Source organism: Dermochelys coriacea, chromosome 6, assembly GCF_009764565.3.
Source record: "Dermochelys coriacea isolate rDerCor1 chromosome 6, rDerCor1.pri.v4, whole genome shotgun sequence".
Classification (NCBI taxonomy): domain Eukaryota; kingdom Metazoa; phylum Chordata; order Testudines; family Dermochelyidae; genus Dermochelys; species Dermochelys coriacea.
The window spans coordinates 10377297-10405268 of NC_050073.1; the positions used below are offsets into that span (position 1 = coordinate 10377297).

Genomic DNA, 27972 nt, shown 5'->3' on the forward strand with positions numbered 1-27972 from the left:
TCTTGTTCATTTTCTGCCATTATCTCATGCTCTCTCCATTCTCCCATCTCTCCCGCGCCCTCTGTCCCTCTCTATTGCTCCCTGCCTTGTTCTTTCCATCTCGGCCTCTTTCTCGCCCTCTCTGGCTTCGTCTCTCCTGCCTCTGGCTTCATCCTAGGCCCCGTGTATTGCTGTTATTCTGGGATTCGCATTACTTTACTCGCTTTTCCAGGCCCCCTGCAGTGCTAGGCGCTGTACCGGGGGCGGCACTAGGATGCCGGCTGGAAGAGGAGGGATTTAGGACCCGGCCGGGGCGTCAGGCGAGCAGCCCATGTGCTCCCTCCCTCCCCATCCCTCTATTGTCTGGGAGCGGCAGCCCCGAGCTGCCGGCTGCAGACTGAGGCGCGGCCGGGGCTCACGGGGGCCGGGACATGCTGCGGGCGCAGGGCGCGGGCGGGGGGATCTGAGCCCCGCGCCAACCCCATGGCCCCAGGGCGGGCAGTGATGGGCCCCCCGCGGCTCGCTGCCCCCCTGGCCTGCGGCCGCGGCTGCCTTGTCCTGCTGGCCGCACTGCTGGCCCTGGAGACGACGAGAGGTGAGTGCGGGGGCTCGGGGCGCGTCCCTCGCTTGGCGCCCCACGGACACCCCGGCAGCGCCGCTGAGACCCCCCACCCCGTGCTTCCCCCGGCCCGCCGAGCCCCGTCGGACCCCGCAGGACCGTGCGCCCTGCGCGCCCTGCGCGCCCCGCCCCCCGTGGGATGCAGGGGGGACCCCTGCCCCAGTGAGCCGGTTCTGAGCCGCATAAGACCTGTGCGGCCCCGGCCCCAATCACCTAGGTCTGAGCCCCATTGGACCTTTGAGGCCCCCCCTCCGTGGTATCCAGTGGGGACCCCGTCCCAGTGACTCAGTTCTGAGCCCCAAAGGACCCGTGCAACACCCCCCATGGGATCCAATGAGTACCCTGGCCCCAATGACCCAGCTCTGAGCCCCATTGGATCCTGCAGGACCCATGTACTTCCCAGACCCCCATGGGATCTGGTGACTCCTGCTACTGGGACCTGACTCTGAGCCCCATTGGACCCCACAGAACTTGTGCCCTCTCCTAATATCCATAAGAACCAACATCCCACTCCTGTGGTTTCCCTCATGCCCTGTGGTCCAGAGCCAGCAGGGCCCCTTATCTTTCCTCTTAGGTCACAGCAGGGAACCCAACAGGCTTCCCCACATTCCCTTTATGGTCTGGTCTTGGTGGAACCCCAGGCCCACCTCAGGCGCTAACAAGGTCCCCAGAGCTCTCCCCAGCTCCTTGATCTGTTCCTGAGCTGCAGTATCTGCACCTCCCTGCATCCCCTGCTCATGACACAGCCCAGGCTGGAGCCCCCGTGACAGCAGGACTCCCCCTAGAAAGAGGCCAATCAATCTTCCCTGGGGCACGCAATGCTTCTGATGCAGCTAACCCTGAGGACAGGGCAGGTCGGGCCCTTGTGGGCACTCCCCAAGGCAGTCTAGTTGTGAAGGTCTCAAGCCATGAGGCTGACCCCCATCCCTTGGGAGGCTGCTCCCCAGGTTAATGCATCTCTCTGTTAGCAAATGCTCCCAGCTTAGCCAGTCCTTAACTCTTCTGTCCCAGCCGCTGTCTGTTAGCCCGAAGGGGCCTCTTCCCTCCTGGGTATGTTGACTGTTCTCAGCTGTAGTTACTCCCTCCTGCCGTGCCTCCCTCCATCCTTTCTGCCACCTCCCCTCAAAATCTTTCCTGCTCTGAAATGTTTAGCCCCCAGTGCTCTGGGGCAATGGGAACAGAACTGTGCAGGGCTTGGTGGCCCCACTTGCTGGGACGGGATGGGTTGGACCTGATGGAGCAGGTGTGTCAGTTTCCCCATCTGTGCTTCACGGGGTCACCATACCCAATTGATTCTGTGTTGCATTGGTAGCAAAATCACCTGCTTGTGATTCTACAGGGTCCGTTCCTGGTCCTCCAGGTCCCAAGCGTAATGGGGAACTTCTGGGATCCCAAGGCACCACCGGAGCTGTGGTTCGGAGCAAGCCATCTCTGCGGGGTTTGTTCTGTCCCACAGGGCTGGTGCCTGTGGGATTGTGACGTTTCATGGTGAATCCTGACCTCAGCAGGGACAAATAGAGAAGGGGCTTGGGCCATATCAGAGAGAAGGGTCCCTGGGCTGAGCAGGAGGGTTTGGAGAGGGGTCTGGGAAGGGAGGTAGGGAGCCAGACTCCCATCAGGAGAGGGGGCGATATGGGAGGCAGGGAGCTAGGCTGGAGCTGTCAGGATGATGAGGGGAAATAGATGAGAGTGCAATGTAATTAGCTGGCCGATCAAGCAGGGGGAGGGGAGATGGCAGAGGTCACTGCCTGTGGGAGGCAGATACCAGACTTGTAAAGAACCCACCTTTTTCTTCCCCCCCCCCCAACTCCCACCCCCTGGATCTTGGGATGAGGTGACCCAGAAGGGGATGTCACAGTATCTCTCAGCCACCTGCTCCCTCCCCAGGTACAGGGACTGGGACAGGCATGATAAAGGATCACAACGGCGGGGAAATCAACATTTAATGGGCTCGCTGGTGGGGCAGGGGGATCATAGGCCTGGACATGCTGGGGAGGAAGGTTTGGTGATCTCCATCCCTCTGTGTGGAAGGAGCTGGCTTGTCTGGAAGAACCGCCATAGAGCCTCTTACTCCATATGTGTGAGCTCCCCACTCCCACGGTCTGTGACAGGTACCATCTTGTCCAGTGCTGATGGTAGCCCATTAGGGCCCTAAACAGGAATAGCACATATTAATAATTAATGGGGGCCCCCCTTGAGCTGCTTGGGGCCTTAAGCAATTGTTTAGTCTGCTTAGGCCCCGGCTCCTATCTTGGCTGATGCTGGAGATTGAACCTGGGACCTCCAGAGCTAAAAAGCAGGAGCTGCTACCACCAGGGCTGTAACAGATGCAAATCCTCTGTAGATCGGACACAGATGGGGAACTTGCACCACACACCTGCCCGTGGGCTAACGTACATAGCAGGAGGGCTTGAGAGACGGACCTAGGCCAAAATACACCAGGGCCTTGAGCCACAGCCCCTCCTGCTGGTGAGGTTGCCCCACTACTGGGTCCAAAGGGCCGGACTCTGAGTCCTCCCCTCCCCCATACACTTCAGACCAATCAGTTCCAGGCAGCCCCCCCGCAGGTAATTGGATTATGCTGCTCTACACACAACACCCTCTGCTGGAACATCATGGGGCTGAGGCTTCCCCCCTCCTGGACCAAACCCCAGGCCACCGCACAACAAGGAGCAGGGAGGCCCTGGAGACCATTGGTGGCCAGGCCCCCTGCCTGGCACCCTAGCTGAGGGGTCTTCAGGGAAGGCCAAGGAGAACCCATTAAGCAGCGGGCTGGAGGAGAGGGGAGGTCCTGCCAGCCCAGTATGTGGGGACAGTGGGGGCACGCTCCCAGAATCCTCTGCTGATATCCAGGAGACTTTCAGGGCTTGTGGGGTAGCATCTCGGGGGGCCCCCTGCACATACAAACCTGTCTGCTGGATGGCTGCCCCCTTCCCCCCCACACACACCCACATACCTTCAGGAGGTGGGGGTTGTGGCCCTCACACTCAAAGCCCCCTCCTCTTAGTAGTGGAAGCCTGGCCCCTCAACCTCCCCCCGCTCCCCCGCACCTCTCTAGGAGCCATCCCTCCGCTCTCTGCACTGGGCTCAGCACCACAGCTGTGTCTCTGCAGACTCGGGCAGACATCACAGCATTGGTGCCATGCGAGTCAACTCCGGAGTCTCCTTTGAGGGCTAAAGACTCCTCATTTTTGAAAATGGCTCCTGTGCAAGCTGAAAGGTGCTACCCTGGCGAGATTCCTGCTAGTCCTGGCCAGTAGGGGAAGTGGCTTTCAAGCTCCATGCAGTGACCCTTTCTGCATCCTATTTGCAGGTCGAGATGGTGCTAACATTGAGTTGCAGCTGTTAAGTAAAGATCACCCCATTTCTAACCATCAGAGCAGGTTGGGTTATTATTTTGGAACTGCGCTCTCTTTGAGAGGCAGGGAAATTCGAGAGTAAAGCACACCCAAGACTCTTAAAAAACATTGAAATCAACTGATTTGTGAGATCTCCCAAATGGCTGGTTCCATTGCCATCGAAGTATTGACTCTTCTTTGACAAATCGTGTCAACTCTAGGGCTGCGTGAAGAATAAAATAACCATTTTTGCAAACCACGTTGAAATCGTTTTTGTACTGTTTTTTAATTAGTCGGGGGGAAATTGTTTTTTTTTTACTGAAAATGGTATTGACCTTTTTTGTTATCGGAAATGCAGTGGGAGAAAAATCTCAATGATGTTCATCATTTTGGTGGGGTTTGGAGGGGTATTGGGGAGGAGTCTTTTTTTTTATAAAAAATTTGGATGCTGAATGAGAGCTGAACTCTGGCAGATTGAATGTAAGCTTCGTTGCTGAGCCGTAGACAATCTAGCTGTAAGTGACTTGCCAAAGGTTTGCTTAGATTCAGAAGGTGAAATCCTGACCCTGTTGAAGCCCATGTCAAATTTCCCACTGATTTCAGTGCGGCCAGGATTTCCTCCAGACTGTATTGTTCTCGTCCTGTCTGATCTGCATCACACAGGCCATGGAGCCTTGGTTGTGAGAAAGGCTGGTCTTTTGTTTAAAGCCCTGGACAGGGACTCTGGAGGTTTGGGTTCAACCCCATTTATGCCACAGATTCCCTGGGGGAGTTGCTTAAAAAATCTGTGCCTCAGTTTCCCACCATAAAATGGGAGAAATAATAATTTTATGTAGATGTGAACTCTTTGGGGCTGGGCCTTTCTCCCTGTGTGTCTGGGCAGCGCCTGGCACAACGGCCCCTGATCAAAGCCAGGGCAGGGCCTGTCTCTCACTGTGTGTGCCTGTGCAGCACCTGGCACAACGGGGCCCTGATCTCAGCCGGGGCAGGGCCTGTCTCTCCCTATGTGTCTGGGCAGCACCTCTAGATGCTGCTGTAATACAAATAATTTAGCTCCCTTTTCTCCAGCAGGAGGTAGGCTTGGTCCACCCCCTTGAATAGCTCAGAAACAGTGACGCTCCACTACAGCTGACATCCTGGCATCTCCTTCTCTCAGGAGGGGTTGGGTGTGGGGGAGGACACGTGCTCTGGTAAGTGTATGGGCACATGACTGCTGGCAGCAGACCTGATTTTTCTTCTCTGCGCAGTGAGTGGAGAATCGGACCCCCACGACCTGGTGTACCTGCCGGCTGAACTCAAGGTGCTGGACGTTCCAGACCATTTCCGGCTGCAGCGGGTGGATCGGTACCTGCCGGGAAACGCTTCCCTGGGCTCCCGCTCTGAGACTTACCTCCTCCTCCATCGCCGGGCCACGGCAAAGCCTGTCATCCAAGCCACCTACCTGCCCTTCACTGCCCAACAGGTAACCCTGCCCATCCAGCAGTGCCTCCGCTCTGGGCTCAGCCGGGCATCTCGGTGTCCCATCTGACCCATCTCTCCCGGTCTCAACTTGTGTCTCTTTCTCCAGGCGGTGCCGGCAGCTGATCCCCACCACAGGTACGGCTCCACGGCCTGGGACGTCCGAGCCGTGTCCATTGAGGGCACAGTGTCTCCAGTTGAGCCATTTGCCAGGGTCCTCTTCCACCTCAAGGGGCAGGACTGGCTGCCAGGACGGCATGACCTGCCCTGCGTCTCCCTGCACGCTTTCCACCAGACACGGGCTGTGCATGGAGCCTGCCGCCTCCAGGTCAGTACGTGACCCACCAACATCTGCCTTCCCAGGAGATAGAGGGTCCAGCACCCAGACATGCTTGGAGGAGTCGGGGAAGGGGGGCAGTGGGAGCTGAAAGTTCCTCTGGTTGGGTACGTTGCGCCCCTTCCTGGCACCAGATCGCGGTGTGTCAGGGTCACCATGGAGAAGATGAAGGTTGTGTGTCCCACATAGCAAGGCTGCAGAGGCAGCTGGGGTTGGGGGGCTCCCTGGGACAAGGCTAGCTCTTTTCCAGGGGTTGAGCTTGGGGGGTCTAAGTGATCTTAGACTTGGGGAAAGAAGGGTGCTCTGTGCTGGGGACAGCAGTGCAGTGTAGGTCGGGCTGGAGCAGGAGTTGGTTTTCCCCTGGGGTGGGTGATGGAGACTTCAGGGCCCACCCTAGAGGTGGGTGGTCAATGAAGTTGGGGTAGACCCGTGCTCTCTGAGCCTGCTTCCTGCTCTTCCCACTCAGGCACCCCTGGGAGTGTGTGTGGTGGAGCTGGAGTTCCCCCCACGCTGGTTCTCTGCCACACCCCCCTCCTCACACAGCCGGCGCAGAGCTGCGGAGCCTGCCCGTCCCCCCGAGCGAGCCGAGCTGTACTACAGCCTGGGGACCGGGGAAACGTCTGCAGAGTGCAGCCATGCGAGGCCCCAGGAGAGGCCCCGGCCGGGTGTGGAGGGCACCAAGGAGAGACTGTACTATGTCGGCGCTGTGGAGCTGCGAGCCACGGACCCACCTCGGCGCCAGGAGGTGCGGCTGGACGACAATGTGCTCATTCGGGTCCCCGACATGGCACTCCGGCCAGGGCAGCTCTTCACGGCCACTCTGATCCTCCAGCAGAACTTCACCGCCGACCTGCTGACCCTGAGGTGAGATCCAGGGGGACCCAGGGACACAGCCTAAGGCATGGGGACCCTACCCTAACCTGCTGTCCCTCAGGTGAGATCAAGGGGCCCACCCTGAGATATGGGGAACCCTACCCCGACCTGCTGACCTTCAGGTGAGATCCTGGGGGACCCAAGAACCTACCCTGAGACACAGGGACCCTACCCTGGCCCGCTGACCCTCAGGTGAGACCCAAGGGGATCCAGGGATCCAGCCAAGGACTCTGTTGGGTTCAGAGGGTCTCTGCTTTGGGTGATGTCTCCTCAGGAGTCCATGCTCTGACTCTGAGCCGTGCTTCTTTCAGGATCAAGGTGAAGAAGGGGCTGCAGGTCCTAGCTGCCCGCCCTGCCGTCCCCGAGGCATGGACGGCCAAGCTGGACAAGTTCAAGGGTTCAAAGCACCACACCGCTGTGGTCACCTGTCGCCAGCTGGGCGCTCGCCAGTTGGCCTGGAGGTAGTAACCACGTGACTCCTGGAGGGGACAGGGCTGACACGCTAATTCTCCTGGTATTGGCCAATTGGGCAGGATGTAGGGAACCATTTGACTCCTGCGGTGGCTGGGATGATACCTGGATTCTCTTGGGCATCAGCCAGTGGGGACAGGAGGCCATGTGACTCGGGGGAGCAGTGATAATGTAGCTGTTCTCCCAGGACCCAGCCAATCAGACTGTAGGTCTGATGCCGTTGGTCTGGGGATGGGATGGCTGATGCTACTCCACCACATACTGACCAATCAGATCGGAGAGAGGGAACCATGCGCCACTGAACAAGACAGTCCCTCTCTCTGGTCACCTCCTGGTTGTGCTTAGAGGTGAAATTTGTGTGGCTCGTGATGGAGCAGGGGTGAGGTGCCACAGTCCCTGGGGGCGCTGTATCCATCCTCTGCTTCACTGCCCCCTCACTTCCCTCCTGCCTCCAACTAGGGCAGCGGATTTCCCCGAGTTCCTCTACCTGGACTTGGCAGTGGAGAATGGCACGAGCGGCCTGGCCTCCACGCGCCCCGTCACGTGGCAGGTGGAGTACCCTGGCCAGGACCCTGAAGCCGAGAAGGACAAGATGGTGTGGGAGATCCAGGTGTCAGAGCGCGACGTCAGGGCGCTGGTCCCGCTGGTGAAGGTAAGGCCTTGTGGTTCTGTTCCCGCACCAGGCAGCCCCCCAGAGGCAGGGTCTCAATCTGTGTACCCTCTTGGTCTCTCCAGGAGCAAGAGATTGTGAACACCGCCCCCCTGACGGGGATCCCGCAGGCGGTGCCGGTGAAGCTGGTCGCTGTGGAGATGGGGGGAGCTGTGTTTGAGGTCACCGAGCAGATGGGGTGCGAGTCCGCCAACAAGCAGGTCCTGAAGGTGAGAAACAAATGAACCACCCACTGACCCATAGGGAAGTGCCCTCCTGGGCCATCATCCCCCATCCTGGCCCTCTGAGACCCAGATCTCTCCCCTCTCACTGTCAGTTGCCTCCCAGAGCATCATCCCTTAGCTCTGCCCTCTGATACACCAGATCCCCTCTCACCATCCTCAGTTGCCCTCTTGGGCCATCATCCCCGTCCTCACCTCTGCAATGCCAGACCTCCCCGACCCCTCAGGCTGGGGCAGGAGCAGAGGTTACACGGGAGTCTGGTGTCACCACTCCCCAGGTCATAGTTCAGCCCGGTTGGTAGTGGGACCTCCTCTTCCACCTGGAAGGTCTGGGCTTCCCCACTGCTCCCCCTTCAGGCTCTCAGCCCCCCTGGTTCCCCTCACCCCCATTCCACAACTCAACATCTCTGCCAGGCGCCTTCTGTTCCCTCCCCAGTGGCCCAGCCCCTGCCCTCTCCACCTTCAGCTCCATAGCCACATGTCCTTGGCCCCCTCCTACCACTTGGGGCTCAGCCCCTATGTGGTTCCCATCTCCATTGCCTCTCACCCTGTAGCCAGGGGTCGCTGGTTCCCTTCTGCTCTGTTTCCTCTTTGCAAGCTACTTCCCACACCCTTTCCCTGATTCCGTATAGTGTCCTGAGTGGCAAGTTTGGGGGGCGGGATAGGAGTGAATGTGTCTAGACATTTGTCCACATATGTGCTATTCTTCATGCCCTCCTGGCCCCCAGGTGACGGACACATGCAGCTCTGTCTACGTGGGGGGCAAGGAGAACCGGGGCGCCCGCGGGGCGCGGGTGGATTTCTGGTTCCGGCGGCTCCACGCCTCGTTGCTCTTCACCGTCTGGGTGCCACTGCTGCCACTGCGCATCGAGCTGACTGACACCACGCTGGAGCAGGTGCGCGGCTGGAGGGTGCCTGGCTCTGCTCCAGACAGGTCAGTCCCTCTGGCTCCCAACCTGGAGCAGGGATTGGGGCTGCCGGAAGGGTGCCGAGGCCTTGTGGGTGGGCAGGGAAAGTGCCAGGGCATGGTGTGTTGGGAGGACACCAGGGCCTGTCCAATGGGAGGGTGGGAAGGGCCTGGCAGGCAGAGAGGGCATTGGGGCTTGGTGCATGGGAAGGATGTGTTGGAGATAGGGGAGGTGGGGACATGAAGGAAGCAGGCAGGGCTGGCACCGGGGCCATGTCCAGACTCCAGTGTACGCTTTGGGGCAGCACAGATGCCACAGTGATGGGCGCAGTCTAAGAACCTGGCCGGACTAGAACGGAGAGGGGGCCCAGGGGAGACGTCCGCTTGGAGCGGGCAGGTCGGTTGAGTGAGGAGCCCAGAGTCTCTAGTGGCTGGTTGAGTGAAAGGCTCTGCACTCGGGGCGCAGGCAGTTAGGGGTGGGGGGTCAGAAGCTGGCGGGGAGGAGCTGGAGTCTCTGTGATGGGGAAGGCGGACCTGCGGAGGGGTGTCACGGATCCACAGGATTGGTGCTGTGCCACAGCTTTGGAACAGTCTCTAGAAGGAACCTCTCAGTGGGCCAGATCCCCAAGGGGTCTCGCTTTTCCTCCAGGGCAAGCCACATGGTGTCACCGTGTCCTCAGCCTAAACCTCTGGGCTTTCCACACTCCTGCTTCACACCGTGAGCTCTGTTCAGCGAGTCCCATGCAGACCTTCTCCTGGCAGAGATCTGTCCACTCTTCAGGGATTAATGCACCTCACACAGCATTAGCAGTGACACCAAACGGTGTTGTCAGAACAGCTGGGTTTATTAGTCAGTGGAAATGCAGCCTAGGAAGGCCTTAGGTTAGCACAAAGGAATGAAGTAGCCGAGCAAAGCTGTAGTGACCTCCAGTGTTCAAGCTCTGTGTCTCTGTCCGTCTGGCCTCCTTCGGCTGGAGCCTGGGCACTAGGACCCTGCAAGGTGGGAGGGTCCCAGAACCTAGGCAGCAGCCTGAGCCAATTAACCAGCCCCTCAAACCTGAGTCAGCTGGTGTGGGCCAGACACAGGCATCTAATTACAGTGTGGGCATACCCTCAGAGGCTCCACTGATATGGGGACCAAGATCCAGACAACTAGGCGGCACCCATGTCTACGTTTCTTCACCCGCCCTGAGAGCAAACAGTCCTTTTCCACTCCCTAGGTAACATGGGGGAAATTGAGGCACACCCAGTCTTCATACAAAAAATTCCCACTTCGTAACAGGGAGTCCCAGAGTTGGTGATTGGGCAGAGGCCGGGGGCGTGGGGGGGGTCCCAGTGTCTCTGATGGGGCAGATGAACAGAGAGCAGGCTCTCCATGTCAGTGCAGAGGCTGGCAGGGTGGGGTCCTTGAGGCCATGGCACCGGGATGGGGTGGCTCTCGGCTGCCTGCACCATGTGGGGTTAGAGCCCCATGCCTGGGTGCTCCCTGCTGAGACCATGGCGCTCTCCTCCACGAGCAGTGGCCCAGCAGAGCCCGAGGAGGTTGGGGAGGAGACAGAGAGGCGAGCTCGCGGCTGTCGGCTCCAGTACCAGCGTGCTGGCGTCCGCTTCCTGGCGCACTTCGTGGCTCACCCACTGGACGGTGGACGGCACCTGACCTACATGCCGAGCTCCGACTGGCTCCTGGACATCTCCCACCTGGTGGGCAGGCAAGCCAAGGTGCAGGACCCCCGCGTGGCCACTCTGGAGGGCGGGAGCGTGGTGATCGGCCGTGAGCCGGGAGTGACGTCAGTGGAGGTAGGGACTGGGGTGACTGGGGGGTGACCAGGGAGGTGGGAGCCAGGAGGGTGAGTTGGGGAGGGGCACGAGGGCTGGTGTGGGGTGAGCTGGGGGATGCATGTAGTAGCAGGGAATGGTGTGGGAGAGGTGCAGGGGGATGGTGTGGGGGGACAGCCGAGCAGAGAGATGGAGTGGAAGGCACCAGGGAGGTTGAGGGGGAGGAACAGAGGATGGGTGTGGGGTTGGCTGGGGGGAGGGGGAAGCGTGAGAGATGGGAGGGGTGGCTGTGGGAGAGTGGCTGTGGTTGGGGGAAGCACAAGAGGTGAGTGGGGGTGGCTGGGAGGGCACAGGGGGAAGCATGGGAGATGAGGGGTGGCTGGGGGAGGGGGAAGCATGGGAGATGGGGGACAGGGGAGATCGGGGGGGCACCGGGGGGAGTGTGGGAGATTGGGGGAGGCTTTGTGGAGGTTTTCTGTCCAGACCAGAGCTGCTGCTAGTGCCTGTGTCCCCTGCTCTCCCGCCGGTGCAGGTGCGCTCCCCCGTCTCGGACTCCATCCTGGGCGAGCAGACCCTGGTGGTGTCGGATGAGAAGGTGGCTGTGTCGGAGCTGCAGGCCCAGCTGGTGTCGGGCCTCTCGCTGGCGCTGAGCACGGAGCCACGACACCCCGATGTCCTCACCGCCACCTGCCAGGCACTCTCAGCCCTGCACTCCCCAAAGCAGGTGAGAGGGGAGGTCCATGGGGCCTGGGAGGCAGAGCGCAGGGCTGGGGACACAGGGTGTAGCCAGGTGATTCCTGGGGACATCCCAGGCTCCTGGGGCTGAGCAAGCCTGGCTATACCTGGCCTTTAAAGCTGCAGCTTCTGCCCCTCCAGTGCTGGGCCTTGGCATGCGATCCAGACCTCTCTGGTGGCAGATGAGGGTGGGGACCCTGGCTTTCGGCAGAGCCCTAGAACCCATGGGGTTGGGCCTTGCACAGTGTCTCTCCTGGCTGCAGCATGGGTGGGAGGAGGGAGTCAAGTGCATATTGCTTGGGGGAGTTGGGAAGTGGGCTCTGGTGCAGCTCTGGTCCCCACACAAAGTGAGGAGGGCAGCAGCACAGGGATCACGGGTATGTCTCTTCTCACATCCTCTGTTTACACCCACCCCCCTGCTCGTCTGTGTCCCGTCCCCCCCCTCCCTGCCCCCCCAAACACTACACACTCGTTGCCTGATCCCTTTGGCCCCGGATGTCCCCCCTCCAGGAAGCAGCACTCAGTGTCTGGCTGGCATTCACCGACCACACCCTGGCCCCCGTGGAGCTCTATGGCTGGCGGGACGTGGCGCTCTCTGTCTCCTCCCTGGACCCTGGTGTGGCCTGGGTGCGGCTGGACGAGGAGCTCGCTCGCCCGCTGATCGTCGCTGAGGGGCCGGGCCGGGGACCCCTCCTGCAGCTGGGCCTGCACACCGCGGACTCCTGCCGCAAAGGCAAGCACCGGGCGCCACTGGCCACTGGCACTGCCTGGCTGGAGGTTGGCATCAGCCGACGGCTCCCCACCCCCGGTAGCCCACGGCCTCGCAATCCCCGCCCCGAGTCCCCCTTCCAGCGGGCCGAGGGGGCCATGTCAGGGGAGGCGGTGACGGCAGCAGCTACAGAGACCATGGTGGGGCCCCGGAAGCGGGCCCCAGCTGGGGTGGGACCCAACCTGACCAAGTTTGAGAGGCCCGAGGGCGGCACCTCCTCTGAGGATGACTGGCCTGGGGAGGAGGAGGAGGAGGATGAGATGGTGAAGGCCCCGGAGCGGGTGACAGACCTGGAGATCGGGATGTACGTTCTCCTGGGCGTCTTTTGCTTGGCCATCTTCATCTTCCTCGTCAACTGCATTGTCTTTGTGCTGCGCTACCAGCACAAGGAGCCCCCCGATGTCGGGCCTGGCCTGGCCCCCTCCACCCAACAGCCCCACAACTGGGTGTGGCTGGGCACCGACCAGGAGGAGCTGAGCCGCCAGCTGGATCGCCGCAGCCAGCACCAAGAGCTCAGCCCCAATCCCTCCCCCGACCCCTCCACCGCTGCCAAAGATGGTGGCTGCTGCTGCTGTGGGACTCCCCCGGGCACGGAGGGGGGCAAAGGGGAGGCTGGTGCCCCTGAGATCAGAGGGCCCAACGGGGGGGTCTCCGCCAGCACTTTTCTCCCTGCGGCTCTGGGGAGCCCAGCCCCCCCCAGCACCTTCTCCCGGAAAGAGGTGGCTGGGCCGGGGGGCAGGCGTAAGCGGGTGGAGTTTGTGACCTTTGCCTCACCCCGGACCCCTGAGGGTGCCGCATCCCCCCTGCCCTCCTCTGCCCCCACCGTCCAGTCCATCCTGGTGGCCAGCGAGGACGACATCCGCTGGGTATGCGAGGACATGGGGCTGCGGGACCCCGACGAGCTGAGGAGCTACATGGAGAGGATCCGGGGCAGCTCCTGACCTCGGGGTCCCCGCACCCAACTGACACCATGCAGGGCAAAGCAGAAGGGACCAGTCCCCACTCCCACTGGCTACCCTCCCAGGGATATGCCCTGGGATCCACTGGGTATTCTCTGTCCAAACCTGCTCCCTCCCAGTCAGTGTTAGGAGGAGAGCACTGCCCCCTGGGGTTGCTGCCAGGGATCAGGGCTCTACCCACTAGGGATGAGTAGTAGGCCCCTGGATCACTGCAAATTGACTCTCTTTGTCTCTGTCCTGGGAATCCAGTCTGCGCTCCCTCCATTTCTATCTTGATCCCAGCTGAGGCCCCTCTTTCCCTCTCACTGGAGGGAGTTTGACCTCATGGATTTGGAACCCAGGTGTCCTGGTTATCGCCCAGGTTCTGGGGGTGCTTTCCCCGCTGATTCCCAACCCATTGAGGGGCGAGCCAGGGCCGGATTCCAATTTTGCTTTGGCTCTCATTGCAATGTTGTGTTGATTGTGATGGTTTTCATGGCGAGTGTCCTTCCTGTGGTCTGACCCTCGGGATATCCCCCCCGACCTGCCCACCATTCAGGGGTGGGCCCCCTCCCAGGGGGCACCGGCTGGCACCTTTCACCCTGGCCGTGCGTTCGTTTTGTACGATCTCTAGCATTTTATACCTATAGCGTCGGGAGGCTGCCACGACGGGTCCTTTATTTATGGAAGATTTTTAATTCTTATGTTGTTACAAAAATAAAGTATTTAAAAACAAATAACCAGCCTCTGGGCGAATGGGGGGACCTGTTCCATCCCTCCCTGCCTTTGTACTCAGAGCACCCCCTGGGTGGAAGGAGGAGATGACCAGCTGCAGGCTCCCTCTGCTATCAAACTTCTCCAGTCTCTCGGCCTCATTCTCCAGCCCCATCTGCCAGTGTAGGCCATTCTTCCACTGGACTGTAGAGGGGAATGTGGGATGGCCTCTTGAGAATACCCCCTGCAATGAGGGGCCTTCCCACCTGGTAAAGAATTGGGAGAAGGGCCTAGCTACCAGCCCCCAGCAAACGAGGTGGATCAAGGGCATGACTGGATTGCATTCACTGTGACTGTTACCTGCTTGCCATAGGAAGCAGCTCATAAATCAGAGCAGCCCTGGGGCTGCTCTAAGCTATCCCTGGGCCAGGCACACCCAAGAATGCAGGGAGCATGACGGTGGCTTAACACCAGCCCCATGCTGGAGGCTCAAAGAGGTGAGAGGTGTCTCCATGAACAGAGTAACGTCTTGCGTGTGAGGTCAGCAGGAATAGACATGCACTTGATTTACAGCCGCACAGTAAGAACAGACTTTTTAAAAGCAGCGAAAAGGGAAAGTTTCCTTCAGGGCCCGGGCCAGGCCACAGGTCTCCCCTCTCCCTGCTGTACCAGCCTTCCCTTCCCACTGCCAGCAGCTTCAGCCTTTTTAACAGCCCAGCCCATCAGATCGATTATAATTAGATTTTCCATTGTCAAGAAAAGTAGCAGCATGGCTCCCTCCCTGGGCTTGCGAGAGGAAGTGGCTCAATCGTCTATGCTTTTACACCTGCAATGCGGGGATCTCAAATGGGAGAGATGGATAGTTGGTTCCAAAGTGGGCCCAGCCCAGTGTTGCTGTGGGGTAGGAGCTTGACTTAAAGGGAGGCTGCCACCTTTTGACTTGCTGTGGTTTTAGGACGCTGAAAGAATCTGGACAATCGGATGGATTCTTTTGTTCCCCTTTGCTGCTTGTCTTTTGGCATTTTAGCTCTGACAGAGAAACTAGACAAGGAGGAAGGATGGGCTAGGAGTTAGGACTAGGATCTGTGTTTAATTCTGAGCACAGGCTCTGGCGTTGACCTTGGGCAAGTCCCACACATGCAAATGCCCCTGCTAAACTTTGTGCAGCCTATGCTTAAATGTTCTGTACTTAATCTCTGTGTCGCCCCAGATCCCCATCAGTAAAATGGTTAGCAGAAAACTTCTCTTCACAGACAGGAATTTGCTCCCCACTCAGCTTGCCAGAGAACTTGAGAGTTTTTCGCCTTCCTCTTCCTGTAACCCCTCAGCTTGACTCTGGCGAGAGGTTAGGTTGTTGAGACCTTAGGTTCTTTCAGAAAGCAGCAGGTTTGTTAGCATCTGGAGGCTTGTCAGTGAGGGGGAAAGCAGAGTTGTTTGAAAGCTAGCAGTTTCAGTTCCTGGTGGGGTCGGTGGGCAGGATTAGCTGGGTATATAGATTCACTTCATCAATTCCCTGTCATTGCAGAGGCCTTTGATGACATGCACCTCAAGGGCAGCATCTCCGAATGGAGAACTAGATCCCTGTCAGCCTGGCCCTCTAACTCTGCCCCCACCTCAACCTCATGCACATGCACCCATGATCCTGTGGGCTGGGGGGAATGCTGTGGAAGGGACAGGGTGTTCGGTACCCCAGGAAAGGCCTTCAACTGGCAGTAGGGCTGTCTTACTAGGTATACCTACAGCACCTAGCACACAAGGGCTCTGATCTCAGCTGGAGCTGCTAGACCAGCCCACAATTTATAAACCTTGCTCTGAAATTTCCATTTACAAATGGGGTGGAGTGCTGAGACACTTGGATAAATGGTTAATTTGTAGGGCTGGCAAATGAATAAAAAAAATTATTGTGAGATTTAAAAAAATCACGATTAATCACAGTTTTAAATTGCATTTATTTAAATATTTTTGAATGTTTTCTACATTTTCAAATATAATGATTTCAATTAAAAACACAGAATACAATTATCGGGGGGAAGCCCTGTTAGTCTGTATCCACAAAAACAAGGAGTCCGATGGCACCTTAAAGACTAACAAATTTATTTGGGCATAAGCTTTTGTGGTTAAAAAACCCACTTCTTCAAATGCATGGAGTGATGCATTTTCACTCCATGCATCGAAGTGGGTTTTTTACCCACGAAAGCTTATGCTGAAATAAATCTTAGTCTTTAAGGTGCCACCAGACACAGAATACAAAGTATACAATGCTCACTTTAGATTATTATTTTTGGTTACATATATCCACATAGTAAAAAAGATAAAAGAAATTGTATTTCAGTTCACCTCATATAAGTACTGTAGTGCCATCTCTTTGAAAGTGCAACTTACAAATGTAGAGTTATTTATTTTTTTTTACATAACTGCACTCAAAAATAAAAAAATGTAAAACTTTAGAGCCTACAAATCCAATCAGTCTTGGAAGCATGTCCTCTGGAATGATGGCTAAAGCACGAAGGGGCATACAAATGTTTAGCACAGGGGTCGGCAACCTTTCAGAAGTGGTGTGCTGAGTCTTCATTTATTCACTCTAATTTAAGGTTTCGTGTGCCAGGAATACATTTTAACATTTTTAGAAGGTCTCTTTCTATAAGTCTATAATATATAACTAAACTATTATTGTATGTAAAGTAAATAAGGTTTTTAAAATGTTTAAGAAGTTTCATTTAAAATTGAATTAAAATGCAGAGCCCTCTGGACCGGTAGCTAGGACCCGAGAAGTGTGAGTGCCACTGAAAATCAGCGTGCATGCCGCCTTTGGCACATGTGCCATAGGTTGCCAACTACTGGTTTTGCACATCAGGCACGTAAATACCTTGCAATGCTGGCTACAAAAATGCCATGCGAACATCTGTTCTCATTTTAATTGTAAATAAGAAGTGGGCAGCATTATTGCCCATAAATGTAAACAAACTTGTTTGTCTTAGCAATTGGCTGAACAAGAAGTAGGACTGAGTGGACTTGTAGGCTCTAAAGTTTTACACTGTTTTGAGTGCAGTTATGTAACAAAAAATCTATATTTGAAAATTGCACTTTCACCATGAAGAGATTGCACGACAGTACTTATATGAGGTGAATTGAAAAATATTACTTATTGTTTAAAAATATTTGCACTGTAAAAAAGATAATCAAAAATAATCTAAAGAGAGCACTGTACACTTTGTATTCTGTGTTGTAATTGAAATCAATAGATTTGAAAATGTAGAAGAATATGCAAAAATATTTATAATTTCAACGGGTATTCAATTAACAGTGTGATTAAAATTGTGATGAATCACATTTTTTAATTAATTGTTTTGAGTTAATTGCTTGAGTTAACTGCAATTAATTGACAGCCCTAGTAATTTGTTATAGATCTTTAGTCCAATCTGTCCCGTGCCGCTCTGCCAGTGCCAGCAGCAATCACCCACTTGGTCAATTTTCAAACAAGCACCTTTGTGCTCTCTCCCAGGCTACTACTCATCATAACTATCTGCATTATCCTCCTTTCAAACTCTGCTCTGCCGGGATGCCTACCACAAACTTGGCAACTAGTGCACTGAGACTACTGAGCAATATTGCCTCATTGTTTCCTGCTGCTCCTCCAGCTGTCTGTTGTCTTTGACTTAGGTGAGGTGAGGAGGGACCAGCACCTTGTTCTGCATGTGCAATGGCACACGGCAATACTCATAATAATCTTACTAGCCACTTAACCAGCTCTAGTACCTTCTGCTAATGTGCTAATGAGCAGCTCTGACACATACTGGTCAAATTTTTAAGCTGCTTAGAACAGCCAGCCATCACGTATCAACCCCTTATAGACTGTTCGGAAATGGACCATTGCCATGAACTGGAATCCCCATCCTTGATAACAGTCCATTCTGTTTCAGAATCTCCCGCAGTGTTTTGGGTTGCAAAGGCTCCAGGGGCAAGTCTTGTTCATTTACAGAAATCTCTTTCCAGTGGAGTGTTGTTTTTTTACAGGAACACTTTTTTGCTTTGAGTTATGTTGTGCTTTTCCCTGCATTATTTTCACTCGTCATAAAATCGTAAATAGACGCTGGCTGCGCACTTGAGGGCCATTGCATTCACCCCTCTGTCTTTTCCGCCAGGTGCTGGTGGCTCGGAGCACCTTTATCTAACTCTCCCTCCCCCCGCAATAAATTAAAGCCCCCACGCTCTAAAATTCCATCTTTACAAACACCTCCATTTGGACCAACCCCCAGAGAACAGCCAGGCACAACCCACCACTGCTGCCCTCTCCCCATCACAGCCCATTTAGCATTACACAGAGTAACATGGATCATGGCAGTTCTGAGGTCCTATCCACTGTTGGTGCCAGCAGGTTTGCCACTCTATGAGATTGTATCCAGCCTTTGCCCAGTTGAGCCCTGATATTAGTACGGGCTGAGAAGGAGATTTTTCCCTTGTGTAGGATGGGGCAAATCTTCCACCCTCTCCTGGGCTCTGGGAATCATCCCCCAACCCCTCATTTCCAGTTCCTTCTGCCTGTTCATTTAACCCCTTACTGGTGCCCGTCCCAGGAGATCGGCCATGTCAGGACCCCGCTGAATGGCAAAACCCAGGCAAGAGAGCGAATCCTTAGAAATTCTGGTTACTGGTGGGTGGATCTTAGAGCCTGGGGGTAGCGAAGGAGGCAGGACAACGTTTCCCAAGGGTCTCCGACAAGGAGAAAGAGCAAGCCCCCAAGTGAGCCATGAGGGGGCTCTGCCCTTTAGGGCATCCCCCCTCCCCATTGGGGCTGTCCCTGCCTCCTGTGGGTGCCTTATGGGTGAGAGTCCCTGGTGTCCCACTAGGGGCATCCCTCCTGCCCCTTCCCCGGGGAGGTTTGCTGGCCCAGCTGCCCTGCAGTTCCATCCACCAGCCCAAGCCGGGCAAGTCTCTGAGCAGAAAGGGGCAGCTGGAGGGGGGCAGGGTACCCTCAGTCCCCTTCGTGGCCAATGCAGGCGTGGCAGTTGGGCCGCAGTTGCCTCTCGTAGCGGCCAGAGATCCAGAAGAAGAGCACGCAGGTCACAGTCTGGATCCCAGCCAGGAGGAAGAAGTAATAGTCCATGTGGCAATTGTTAATGTTCCCTGGGGAAACAAGGGGTGAGCCGTCAGAGCACCCCCTCCTGGTACCAGGCAGACCCCTCCACCTCTAGCCCCTGCAGCACCCCTAGCCCAGGGCACATTTCTCTCTACACAGTCAGTGCAACCTGGCACCAAGTAGACGCCATCTTCTGCCACATTCCCAGCCCCAGGAACCCATCTCCCCTGGCACTGTCAGCAGAACCCTCTCCATGGAGAGCTCCCCCTGCTGGCAGTGGGATGATGAGGCCTGAGAGTGGAGAACAGACCTATCTCCCAATCTGCCTCGAGCACCCCCTGTTGGCCCCAGGGATACATTTCCTATCCCCCACTCTGCTGAGGGGCTGCCTCTCTCCCTTCTGCTCTGTATCTGCCCCCGGACCCCACACTCACCATAGTCCTTGGGGCAGTCCATCCAGCCATGCTCCAACACTGAGAGGAGAGTCAGCAGCCCAGAGCCCAGGAGCGAGCCCACGCCGGAAATGAAGAAAAAGAGCCCCATGATGGCTCCCTGCATGGACTTGGGGGCCTCAGAGTAGGCAAATTCCAGTCCTGGGGGAGAGCAGAAAGCTCTGAGGGATCTCAGTAATACTAGGGCAAATGGACACTGCTTCTAGCCACCAGGGGATGGGATCAAACAGGCTGTTTGCTATGGGATCAAAAAACAGGCTGTTTGTTACCATGTCAGCTGATTGATAAGCTGGCAGCCCCAACCCAAGCATTAGCCTTGAACCTATCAGTCACCCATCCAGCTACAGACCAAGCCTTGCATTGCTTAGTTTCATGAAATCAGAGGCCATCACCTCCTGCCTAGATACAGCTGTAGTAGAGCTCTCTGCCCCCCGTGCCCCCACAGCACGGTGCTAGGGGCTGTTAGTCAGAATCGTTGTACATGCTCAGTCTAGCCCCAGCACCTGGCGCTTCACACCTCACCCATGCTGCCTTATTGTTACTGGACCCCATCACGCTAGGCGCTGCACAAACCCAGCACAGTTACCTGGAATGCTGGCAAAGATTTCGCTGATTCCAATGAGCAGGTACTGGGGAATCTGCCACCAGATGGGCAGCGTGGCGGCAGTGTATGTGTCCTCTCCAATGCGCTGTGAGATGGTCTGGTTGTTCTTCACATATTGCAGCCTCTTGGTCTCCAGGGTGCCTGCCGAGGAGGGGCAGGATGGATCAATGTGGCATTCCCCCACACACGCTCAGAAGGGGTCAGCCCCATCTGAGCAAGGCCCCATGGGCCCCTGATTTCAGGGCAGGGAGAGTCTATCAGCCATCCTCTGGGATCCCCCCACAATGCCGGTCAGCTCCAGCCCTGGCATTGGGCAGTAGCCTCCCACCCACCAGCCATGGCCTCCCTAGCCATGGGCACCAGGCGTTACCTGCCACAATGATAGAGGCAAGGCCAAAGAACATGCCCAGGGCCATCCTCTTCAGCACCGAGGGCAGCAGCTTCCGCCTCACCAGGAACGGGTCAATGACTCGATCCTTCAGCGGGACCAAAATCAGCAGGACCACCACATTGGCTAACAGGAGCCAGGCATCAGGGAACTAGGGAGAAAGAACTGAGTCAGAACCAACACCTGGGCTAACAGAACCAGGCATTGGGGATCTAAGACAAAGGTGGGCAAACTACGGCTTGTGGGATCGTCCTACCCAGCCGCTGAGCCCCTGGCAAGGGAGGCTACCCCCGGCCCCTCCCCCGCTGTTCCACGTCCCATACAGGTGCGCAGGAAGCAGGGCTGCAAGCTCCTTCCGCTCTGAGCGGCATGGTAAGGGGGCAGTGGTGGCACACACGTGATGGGAAGGGGGTTGGGTAGGGAGTCCCGGGGGGCAGTCAGGGGACAGGGCGTGGTTGGATGGGGCGGAGGTTCTGGGGTGGTCAGGGGTCGGGGAACAGAGGGGGTTGGATAGGGCATGAGAGTCCCAGGGGCCTGTCAGGGGGCAGGGATGTGAATAGGTCGGGGAAGTCAGGGGACAGGGAGGATTGGGATCCCTAGCTGGGGGGGGGGGGTTAGGGCTAGGGTCCCAGGAGGGGGCAGTCAGGGGACAAGTAGCACGGGGGGTTGGATGGGTCGGTGGTTCTGAGGGGGACAGTCAGGGGGCGGGAAGTGGGAGGGGGCAAATAGGGGGCAGGGACCAGGCTGTTTGGGAAGGCACAGCCTTCCCTACCTGGCCCTCCATACAGTTTCGCACCCCGATGTGGCCCTCTGGCCAAAAAGTTTGCCCACCCCGATCTAAGGATAGAGAACTGGGTCAGAACCAGCCCTTGGGCTAACAGAACCAGGCATCTCCTTGAGAAATGACTCTACAGCAACTGAAAACCCTTATACTGAATCTCCTACCTCTCCCAGCCCTGACTCTCCCCCTGCTTCCCCATCCCCTCCCACCCAGAGGTGCTGGAACTCGGGGTGCTACCGCACCCTCTGGCTGGAAGTGGTTTCCATCAGATTCAGGGTTTACAGTTTGGTTCAATGGCTCTCAGCACCCCTGCTACACAAATTGTTCCTGGTCCCCTGCTCCTCTCCAGCTGCCCGGGGCCTGAGGAGAAGCAGAAGCAACTGGGACAGTTTCTGTTCTGTCTCCAGCCAGGCTAGTGATCACAACCAGCATCACATGCCGCTCATGCTGGGACTCTCACAAAGGAGGGATTGTGCTGTCAGGTGCAAGTGATATCCTGGACCCGCCTCCCTGCCCAGGCTGGGGATGTCACCCTACTCGAATGGGCAGCAGGATTCACCCATGCTGCTCAAGATGGTCTCTTCCCTTGGCCTGGTGCCAGCCCTCTCCCTGTCACCCCCTCTTGGGGTGTCATCATCAAACCCAGCGATGTCACTCAGCCCCTGAGCTGACATTATTGCCTGCCACAGCCCCTCACCGTGTAGCTGCTGCCCACGCCACTGCCTGTGCTGTTGTGCTGGAAGATGTTGGGGATGAAGAGGTGCAGGCCTTGCAGATAGTAAGTCGACTGCATCTGGAATGTAACAGGGAGGTCAATGTGGGGCTCAGATTCATGGAACATCCCTCCCCCCATCACACCTCTTGGGACATCATCATCCACCGCAGTGATGTCACTTAGTCCCTCCCCGCCTGCTGCCAGGGGCATTGTGCCTCCTCTGCCCCCTTGAGTCGGGGTCATTGCCTGCCATCCCCACTGCATGCCCTGGCCCCCATGGGAACTGAACCCCTCTCCTACCCCACTAAGGTAGGGCAGAGACACCCAGCAGGAGGGCATGGGCTGACACCCCCCCCAACCCTACCCCAGGAAACTCTGCCAAGCCAGGACTAGGGGAGCAGTGTGTGGGTGGCCCCCAGGAGAGGGTTAATGGGTCCTACCAGCAGCCAGTGACTATTGTTCTTTAGCATTACCCCGAGGTGGCAAACCAAAGAGGAAGGAAATGAGTTGGAAATCTTTTGAAGAAATGGACATGGTCCCTGTCCCAGGTTGCTGGCCCTTTAAGGAGAAATGAGTCTCAGCCCCACCTGGGACATGGTTCACTCCCTGCTCCATGTGGGGAGAGTGAAGCTGGGCCATGTGACTCCTCTGAGAGTCACAAGGCAGAGGGCGGGGGAGGGAGAAGGTTGCTGGGCTAATGGGTGGGCCAGGAGAGCAGAAGAGAGAGAGAGGGAGGCAAACTTTTTGACCCAAGGGCCATATCTGGGTATAGATATTGTATAGTGGGCCATGAATGCTCATGAAATTGGGGGTTGGGGTGCAGGAAGGGATGAGGGCTCTATCTGGGGATGTGGGCTCTGGGGTGGGGCCAGAAATGAGGAGTTCAGGGTGCAGGAGGGGGCTCAAGGCTGAGGCAGGGGGTTGGGTTGGGGTGTGGGAGAGGGTGCGGGATCCAGCTGGGGGTGCAGGCTCTGGGGTGGGGTTGGGTATGAGGGGTTGGGGATGCAGGAGGGTGCTCCAGGCTGGGACCAAGGGGTTTGGAGGGTGGGAGGTGGATCAGGGCTGGGGCAGGTGGTTGGGGCATGGGAGGGGTGCAGGCTCTGGGCAGTGCTTACCTCAAGCAGTTCCTGGAAGCAGCAGCATGTCTCCATCCCGGCTCCTATGCAGAGGTTCGGCCAAACGGCTCTGCATGCTGCCCTGTCTGCAGGCACCATCCCTGCAGCTCCCATTGGCCTTGGTTCCCAATCAATGGGAGCTGTGAGGGCGTCGCTTGAGGCGGGGCAGCATGCAGAGCCCCCTGGCTGCCCCTTTGTGTAGGAGCTGGAGAGCGGACGTGCTGCTGCTTCCAGAAGCTGTGTGGAGTCACAGCATGCACAGAGCAGGGCAAGTCCCCGACCCTGCTCCCTGGATGGAGCACCAGAGTGGGGCGAGCCCTGGACCATGCTCCCCAGCGGGAGCTCGAGGACCGGATTAAAACATCTGAAGGGCTGGATGCGGCCCCCGGGCCATAGTTTGCCCACTCCTGAGATAGGGGGATGAGCTGCTGGCCTCTTGGAGCCCAAGACAGGACAACTCAGGGAGAGTCCTGGCACCGATCCTGGGGGGAAGGGCGGCCTCTGGCTAGGGAGGGGTGGGAACGGCTGCTGGCTGAAGACTCAGACCAATGGGATTAGCAGCAGATGCCAGAGCTGAGGAGCTCTTGTGGAGATGGACTTGATGGATTGTTCTGCACTGGTCATGTGATGAAACCAGGCTTGTGGGGGGGGTGGAGGTAAAAGCTTGGAGGAAGCCTTTGTGGATTATTTCAGGGACATTGAGCCAGAGCTGCCCCTGGCCACGAGGGGGGCGCTCTGGAGGCAGCACCGCTGTTTGCAGCCTCCACTACCCGAGGATCTGAGGGTCTCACAAGCACTGATGGTATTGATCCTTGTCATAAAAATAAAGGGAAGGGTAAACACCTTTAAAATCCCTCCTGGCCAGAGGAAAAACCCTTGCACCTGTAAAGGGTTAAGAAGCTAGGATAACCTTGCTGGCACCTGACCAAAATGACCAATGAGGAGACAAGATACTTTCAAAAGCTGGAGGGAGGGAGAAACAAAGGGTCTGTCTGTGTGATGCTTTTGCCAGAGACAGAACAGGAATGGAGTCTTAGAATTTAGTAAGTAATCTAGCTAGATATGTGTTAGATTATGATTTCTTTAAATGGCTGAGGAAATAAACTGTGCTGAATAGAATGGATATTCCTGTCTGTGCCTTTTTGTAACTTAAGGTTTTGCCTAGAGGGATTCTCTATGTTTTGAATCTAATTACCCTGTAAGGTATTTACCATCCTGATTTTACAGAAGTGATTCTTTTTACCTTTTTTTATATTAAAATTCTTCTTGTAAGAAATTGAATGCTTTTTTCATTATTCTTAAGATCCAAGGGTTTGGGTCTGTGGTCACCTATGCAAATTGGTGAGGATTTTTATCAAGCCTTCCCCAGGCACGGGGGTACAAGGTTTTGGTGAGGATTTTGGGGGGAAAGACGTTTCCAAACAACTCTTTCCCAGTAACCGGGTAAAAACGTTTGGTGGTGGCAGTGGAAGTCCAAGGGCAAAGGGTAAAATAGTTTTCTACCTTGGGGAAGTTTTAACCTAAGCTGGTAAAAGTAAGCTTAGGAGATTTTCATGCAGGTCCCCACATCTGTACCCTAGAGTTCAGAGTGGGGAAGGAACCTTGACAATCCTCAACTCCAAGCTCCGTGAGGATGGCTCAATGCCGACCCCGCTGCAACCCCCTCTATGCATCAGCACACCTGGTGCTGCCGCTCCGTCGGCTCCCTACCTGGAAGTAGACCATCCAGTACGGAATGAAGGTCAGTAGCACCGGCAGGATCTTGGCCATCACCTGGAAGTTGGCAAGATCCTCCTCGGACGAAGGAGCCCGGGGCTGCGATTTGCTGTCAGGGAGAGGATCCGCGCCCTGCGCTTCTGATTGGAGAGAGCCCGGCCTGCGGAGAAAGGGGAGAGCACAGACAGCATGAGGAGGCCAGCATGGGCATGACCATAGAGGGGATGGGGGCAGCTGGGCCACCAGCGCTCACCCTACCTGATACGGCACACTTGACTGCCACAGCTGCCCCGGAAAGCCAGGCTGAGCATGGCAGAGATCTGGCTGCCCGCAGGGGGCTTGGTGATGAAGGTGGGGGCGGCCAGGAGGAAGACGAGGAGGGCCAGGGCCACGCAGGCCGCGGGGATGGTGTAGCCGATGAGGAAGTTGACGTTCTGCTGGATGAAGGCCACCACGAGCAGCGAGATCACCGCCCCGATGTTAATGCTCCAGTAGAACCAGTTGAAGAAGCGCCGTGTGGCATTGCGGCCACGGTCCGTCACCTGCAGGGAGCGCAAGGCAGGATGGCATGAGCCAGGCTGTGCTCTGCTTTTTCCAGTGAGGACCTTGGCCCGTCCCTACTGTGGGAAGGGGGGGCTCCCAAAGGAAATGGGGGCATTAACCCTTTATGGGCTGTGGGGAGAGAATTTCTAGATCCCTGGCGGGGGCTGCCTCCCATCTCTCCCACCCTTTGGGGAGCCCGGCAGACTCTAGGCCTGGCAGGGGGACTTTCACCACCCACTCCCCACCTCTGGGACTTCCACCTGCAGGGAGCGCCTGGCTAAAACTTAGCCACAAACACGGGCAGGGGGTGGGAACTCATCCTCCCTCCCTTCCACTCCTTAACCAAGACCCAGCCTCCCTCCTTCCTATCCTCTTCCCCCTTTCCTGGCCCCCTGCTCCCTCCGTCCCCCAGCCCTTCCCATCCTCTCACCTACGCACCCAATCAGGGTGCCCCATTACAACAGCACCCCCTGGGGGTATGGAGGGTGATGGGCCCCCTGCCTGGCCGAGGCTCTGCCTGGCTCCCCATAAAGAAGGAGAGATGGGAGGCAGCCTCCTAAAGGGGTCTAGACATTCTCCCCCTACAGCCCGTAAGAGGTAACTCCCTGCCCCCATTTCCTATGAACCAGAGAAACAATCTCCTTCCCCCAGTTAGACCCCTTACCTCCCCTGATTGGGGGGGGGAGAACTCCCTCACACCCGGGGGAGACAGAGAGGATTAATCCCTTGTGCTCTGGGAGGCAAGATCATCCCGAGGGATGTTCTCCCTGCCCCCAGCCTAGCCTGGGAACTCTGGCTTGTTTCTGGGGTGGTAGAGAGGAGACTTTACCCATCATCTGCTGGGGGTGGGGAAGAGAAACTGCCCCCTCCCCCATAGCCTGACAGGGAAAGCCCCACACCCCCCCATGTGCATGTGTGCAAGCATTAATCTGTGCATGCACACAGGTGGACTTGTGTGTGCCTGCATTTCTGTGTCTGTGTGTGCTTTTGCATGCCTGTGTGTGTAAGCACATGCGTGCTTGTGCATGTTCATGTAAACGTGTTCTCAGGTGTGCAAGCTTGCAGGGGGGAGGGGGTCAACGTGTGCCACTGTCTGCATGGCTGCTTGCGTGGATGTGCTTTTACTTGTGTTTGTGTGCAGGGGTGTGCCAGATGTATTTGCATGTGTGTGCCCGTGCGCATGTGTATTCATGTGTGCAAACTTGTGTGTCTGTGTTTGCATGCATTGCCTGTGTATGTGTGCGTGCACGCACATGTGCTGCATGCATTGCCTCTGCCTCTGTGTGTGTGCGTGCATGCATTGCATGCATTGCCTCTGGGTGTGTTTGTGCACATGCATTGTATGCATTGCCTGTGTCTATGCACATGCACACTTGTGTGTGTGTGTGTGTGTGTGTGTGTGTGTGCAACGTTAACCCTCTGGCACTAGCCCGGGTGAGGGTCCTGCCAAGGGGAATCTCTTTGGGAGGGCGGGGGGGTGTGTGGGTGTGTGTGTGTGTGTGTGTGTGTGTAACCCTTTGTGTGCTGGAAGTATTGCTCTCCAGGTTGCTTACCCTGGGGGGATGAAGGGGAAGGGCGTGCCTGTTACCTGGTCGGCGCCAAAGGGGGTGAGGTTGGCCTTGACGGAGCTGATGCCCAGTGCCAGCAGCAGCAGGCCAGTGTACATCAGAGGGGCGCAGTAATGGCCGGGTGCCGACGGCTGGCACTCCCCACTCTGGTTCCGACAGGTATTCTGCAGCGAGTAGGCCGGCATGTCCCCGCACAGAAAGAGTCGCCCATCCGCTGAGGCCGTGGCAGGCAGCAGGCAGGCAGACAGCAGGTAGAGCAGGAAGCTTAGCGTGATGGTCCAGTAGCGGCCCAGGTAGACATCAGCCAGCCAGCCCCCGACGGGCGAGAGCAGGTAGGAGGCTCCCAGGAAGAGCAGGGAGGCCCGCGAGGCCTGTGACCCCCCCCAATTGAAGTTGCTGCTGTTGAGGTAAAGGACAAGATTGGAGACGATGCCGAAGAAAGCTGCCCGCTCCAGGATCTCCACCAGCAGCACGGCCGTGCAGGCCACCTTCCGGCCCTCGAAGGCGTCCCATAAACCCCCAGCCGGGGCCTCTTCTTGCCCCAACAGGGGCCGGCGCTCCCCTCTGGCACCATCCCGGGCCATGCACCGCCCTGCCTGGGCACCGCACGGGTCTTCCTGCTCCCCCTGGCCTTCTCAGCCTGTGCTCTGTCTGCCCTCGCTGCTCCGTCTGTCCTGAGCCTTCCCCTCCCACGCTCTGTCTGGCCGTCCTCCCCTCTCAGTCTCTGGCTGCCTGTAGCTCTGGCTGCCTCTGCCTTCCCTGCTCTGTCTCTTGCTCTCGCAGATGCTCTGTCTCACCCTTCCTGGGCGTGTTTTCTCCAATCTCTCAGGCCAGCTCCCACTTCCCCATTTCTCTGCTGAGCGGAGACATCATGTGACACCTCCCTTCCCAGAAATGAAACTTCCATCCCATGGGTTCCCCTTTCTCAGGGGATCACTGCCGTGCCCTTTCCCCCTGCTTGACACCCTTCTTCATGCTTTTCCAGCCCTTCCCAAACTTTCCCTTTACTCTCCTTTCCCCTACTCCAGTCTTCTCCCAAGATGATTCCCTCTGCCTAATAATCATACCTAGCACCTTTTATCAGGGGATCTCAACATTCTTTACAAAGGCACTCACTATCATTAGCACCAGATAGGGAAACTGAGGCACAGAGGGGCAAAGTGACTTGCCCAAAGTCACCCTGCAGGCCAGTGGCAGAGCTGGGAATA

General features: G+C 56.9%; 2 protein-coding genes across 2 annotated transcripts; one reads left to right on the forward strand and one right to left on the reverse strand.

The window, feature by feature from the left end:
* The first annotated feature begins 320 nt into the window (after positions 1 to 320).
* On the forward strand, positions 321 to 13828 carry TMEM132A (transmembrane protein 132A). The gene is made up of 11 exons (XM_043516901.1): positions 321 to 574; positions 5184 to 5398; positions 5504 to 5722; positions 6198 to 6595; positions 6916 to 7065; positions 7535 to 7727; positions 7811 to 7954; positions 8695 to 8900; positions 10394 to 10670; positions 11182 to 11373; positions 11895 to 13828. The coding sequence occupies exons 1-11, from the start codon at positions 463 to 465 to the stop codon at positions 13092 to 13094; spliced, it is 3306 nt and encodes a 1101-aa protein (XP_043372836.1). The 5' UTR covers positions 321 to 462; the 3' UTR covers positions 13095 to 13828.
* On the reverse strand, positions 13772 to 27565 carry SLC15A3 (solute carrier family 15 member 3). The gene is made up of 8 exons (XM_038406150.2): positions 26785 to 27565; positions 24912 to 25195; positions 24648 to 24813; positions 21805 to 21900; positions 20309 to 20477; positions 19921 to 20079; positions 19317 to 19475; positions 13772 to 18929 (listed from the first exon to the last, which is right to left on the reverse strand). The coding sequence occupies exons 1-8, from the start codon at positions 27346 to 27348 to the stop codon at positions 18778 to 18780; spliced, it is 1749 nt and encodes a 582-aa protein (XP_038262078.1). The 5' UTR covers positions 27349 to 27565; the 3' UTR covers positions 13772 to 18777.
* Between the last annotated feature and the right edge of the window lie 407 nt (positions 27566 to 27972).

What these genes read in the sequence shown, in the direction of transcription:
- TMEM132A (XM_043516901.1), top strand. Translation starts at nt 463, where the DNA reads ATGGCCCCAGGGCGGGCAGTGATGGGCCCCCCGCGGCTCGCTGCCCCC. An exon ending in GGCCCTGGAGACGACGAGAG is followed by an intron (nt 575 to 5,183) that starts GTGAGTGCGGGG and finishes TTCTCTGCGCAG; the next exon opens with TGAGTGGAGAATCGGACCCC. An exon ending in CCCTGCACTCCCCAAAGCAG is followed by an intron (nt 11,374 to 11,894) that starts GTGAGAGGGGAG and finishes TCCCCCCTCCAG; the next exon opens with GAAGCAGCACTCAGTGTCTG.
- SLC15A3 (XM_038406150.2), bottom strand. Translation starts at nt 27,348, where the DNA reads ATGGCCCGGGATGGTGCCAGAGGGGAGCGCCGGCCCCTGTTGGGGCAA. An exon ending in CCCCCTTTGGCGCCGACCAG is followed by an intron (nt 25,196 to 26,784) that starts GTAACAGGCACG and finishes CGCTCCCTGCAG; the next exon opens with GTGACGGACCGTGGCCGCAA. An exon ending in AGTCAAGTGTGCCGTATCAG is followed by an intron (nt 24,814 to 24,911) that starts GTAGGGTGAGCG and finishes CTTTCTCCGCAG; the next exon opens with GCCGGGCTCTCTCCAATCAG.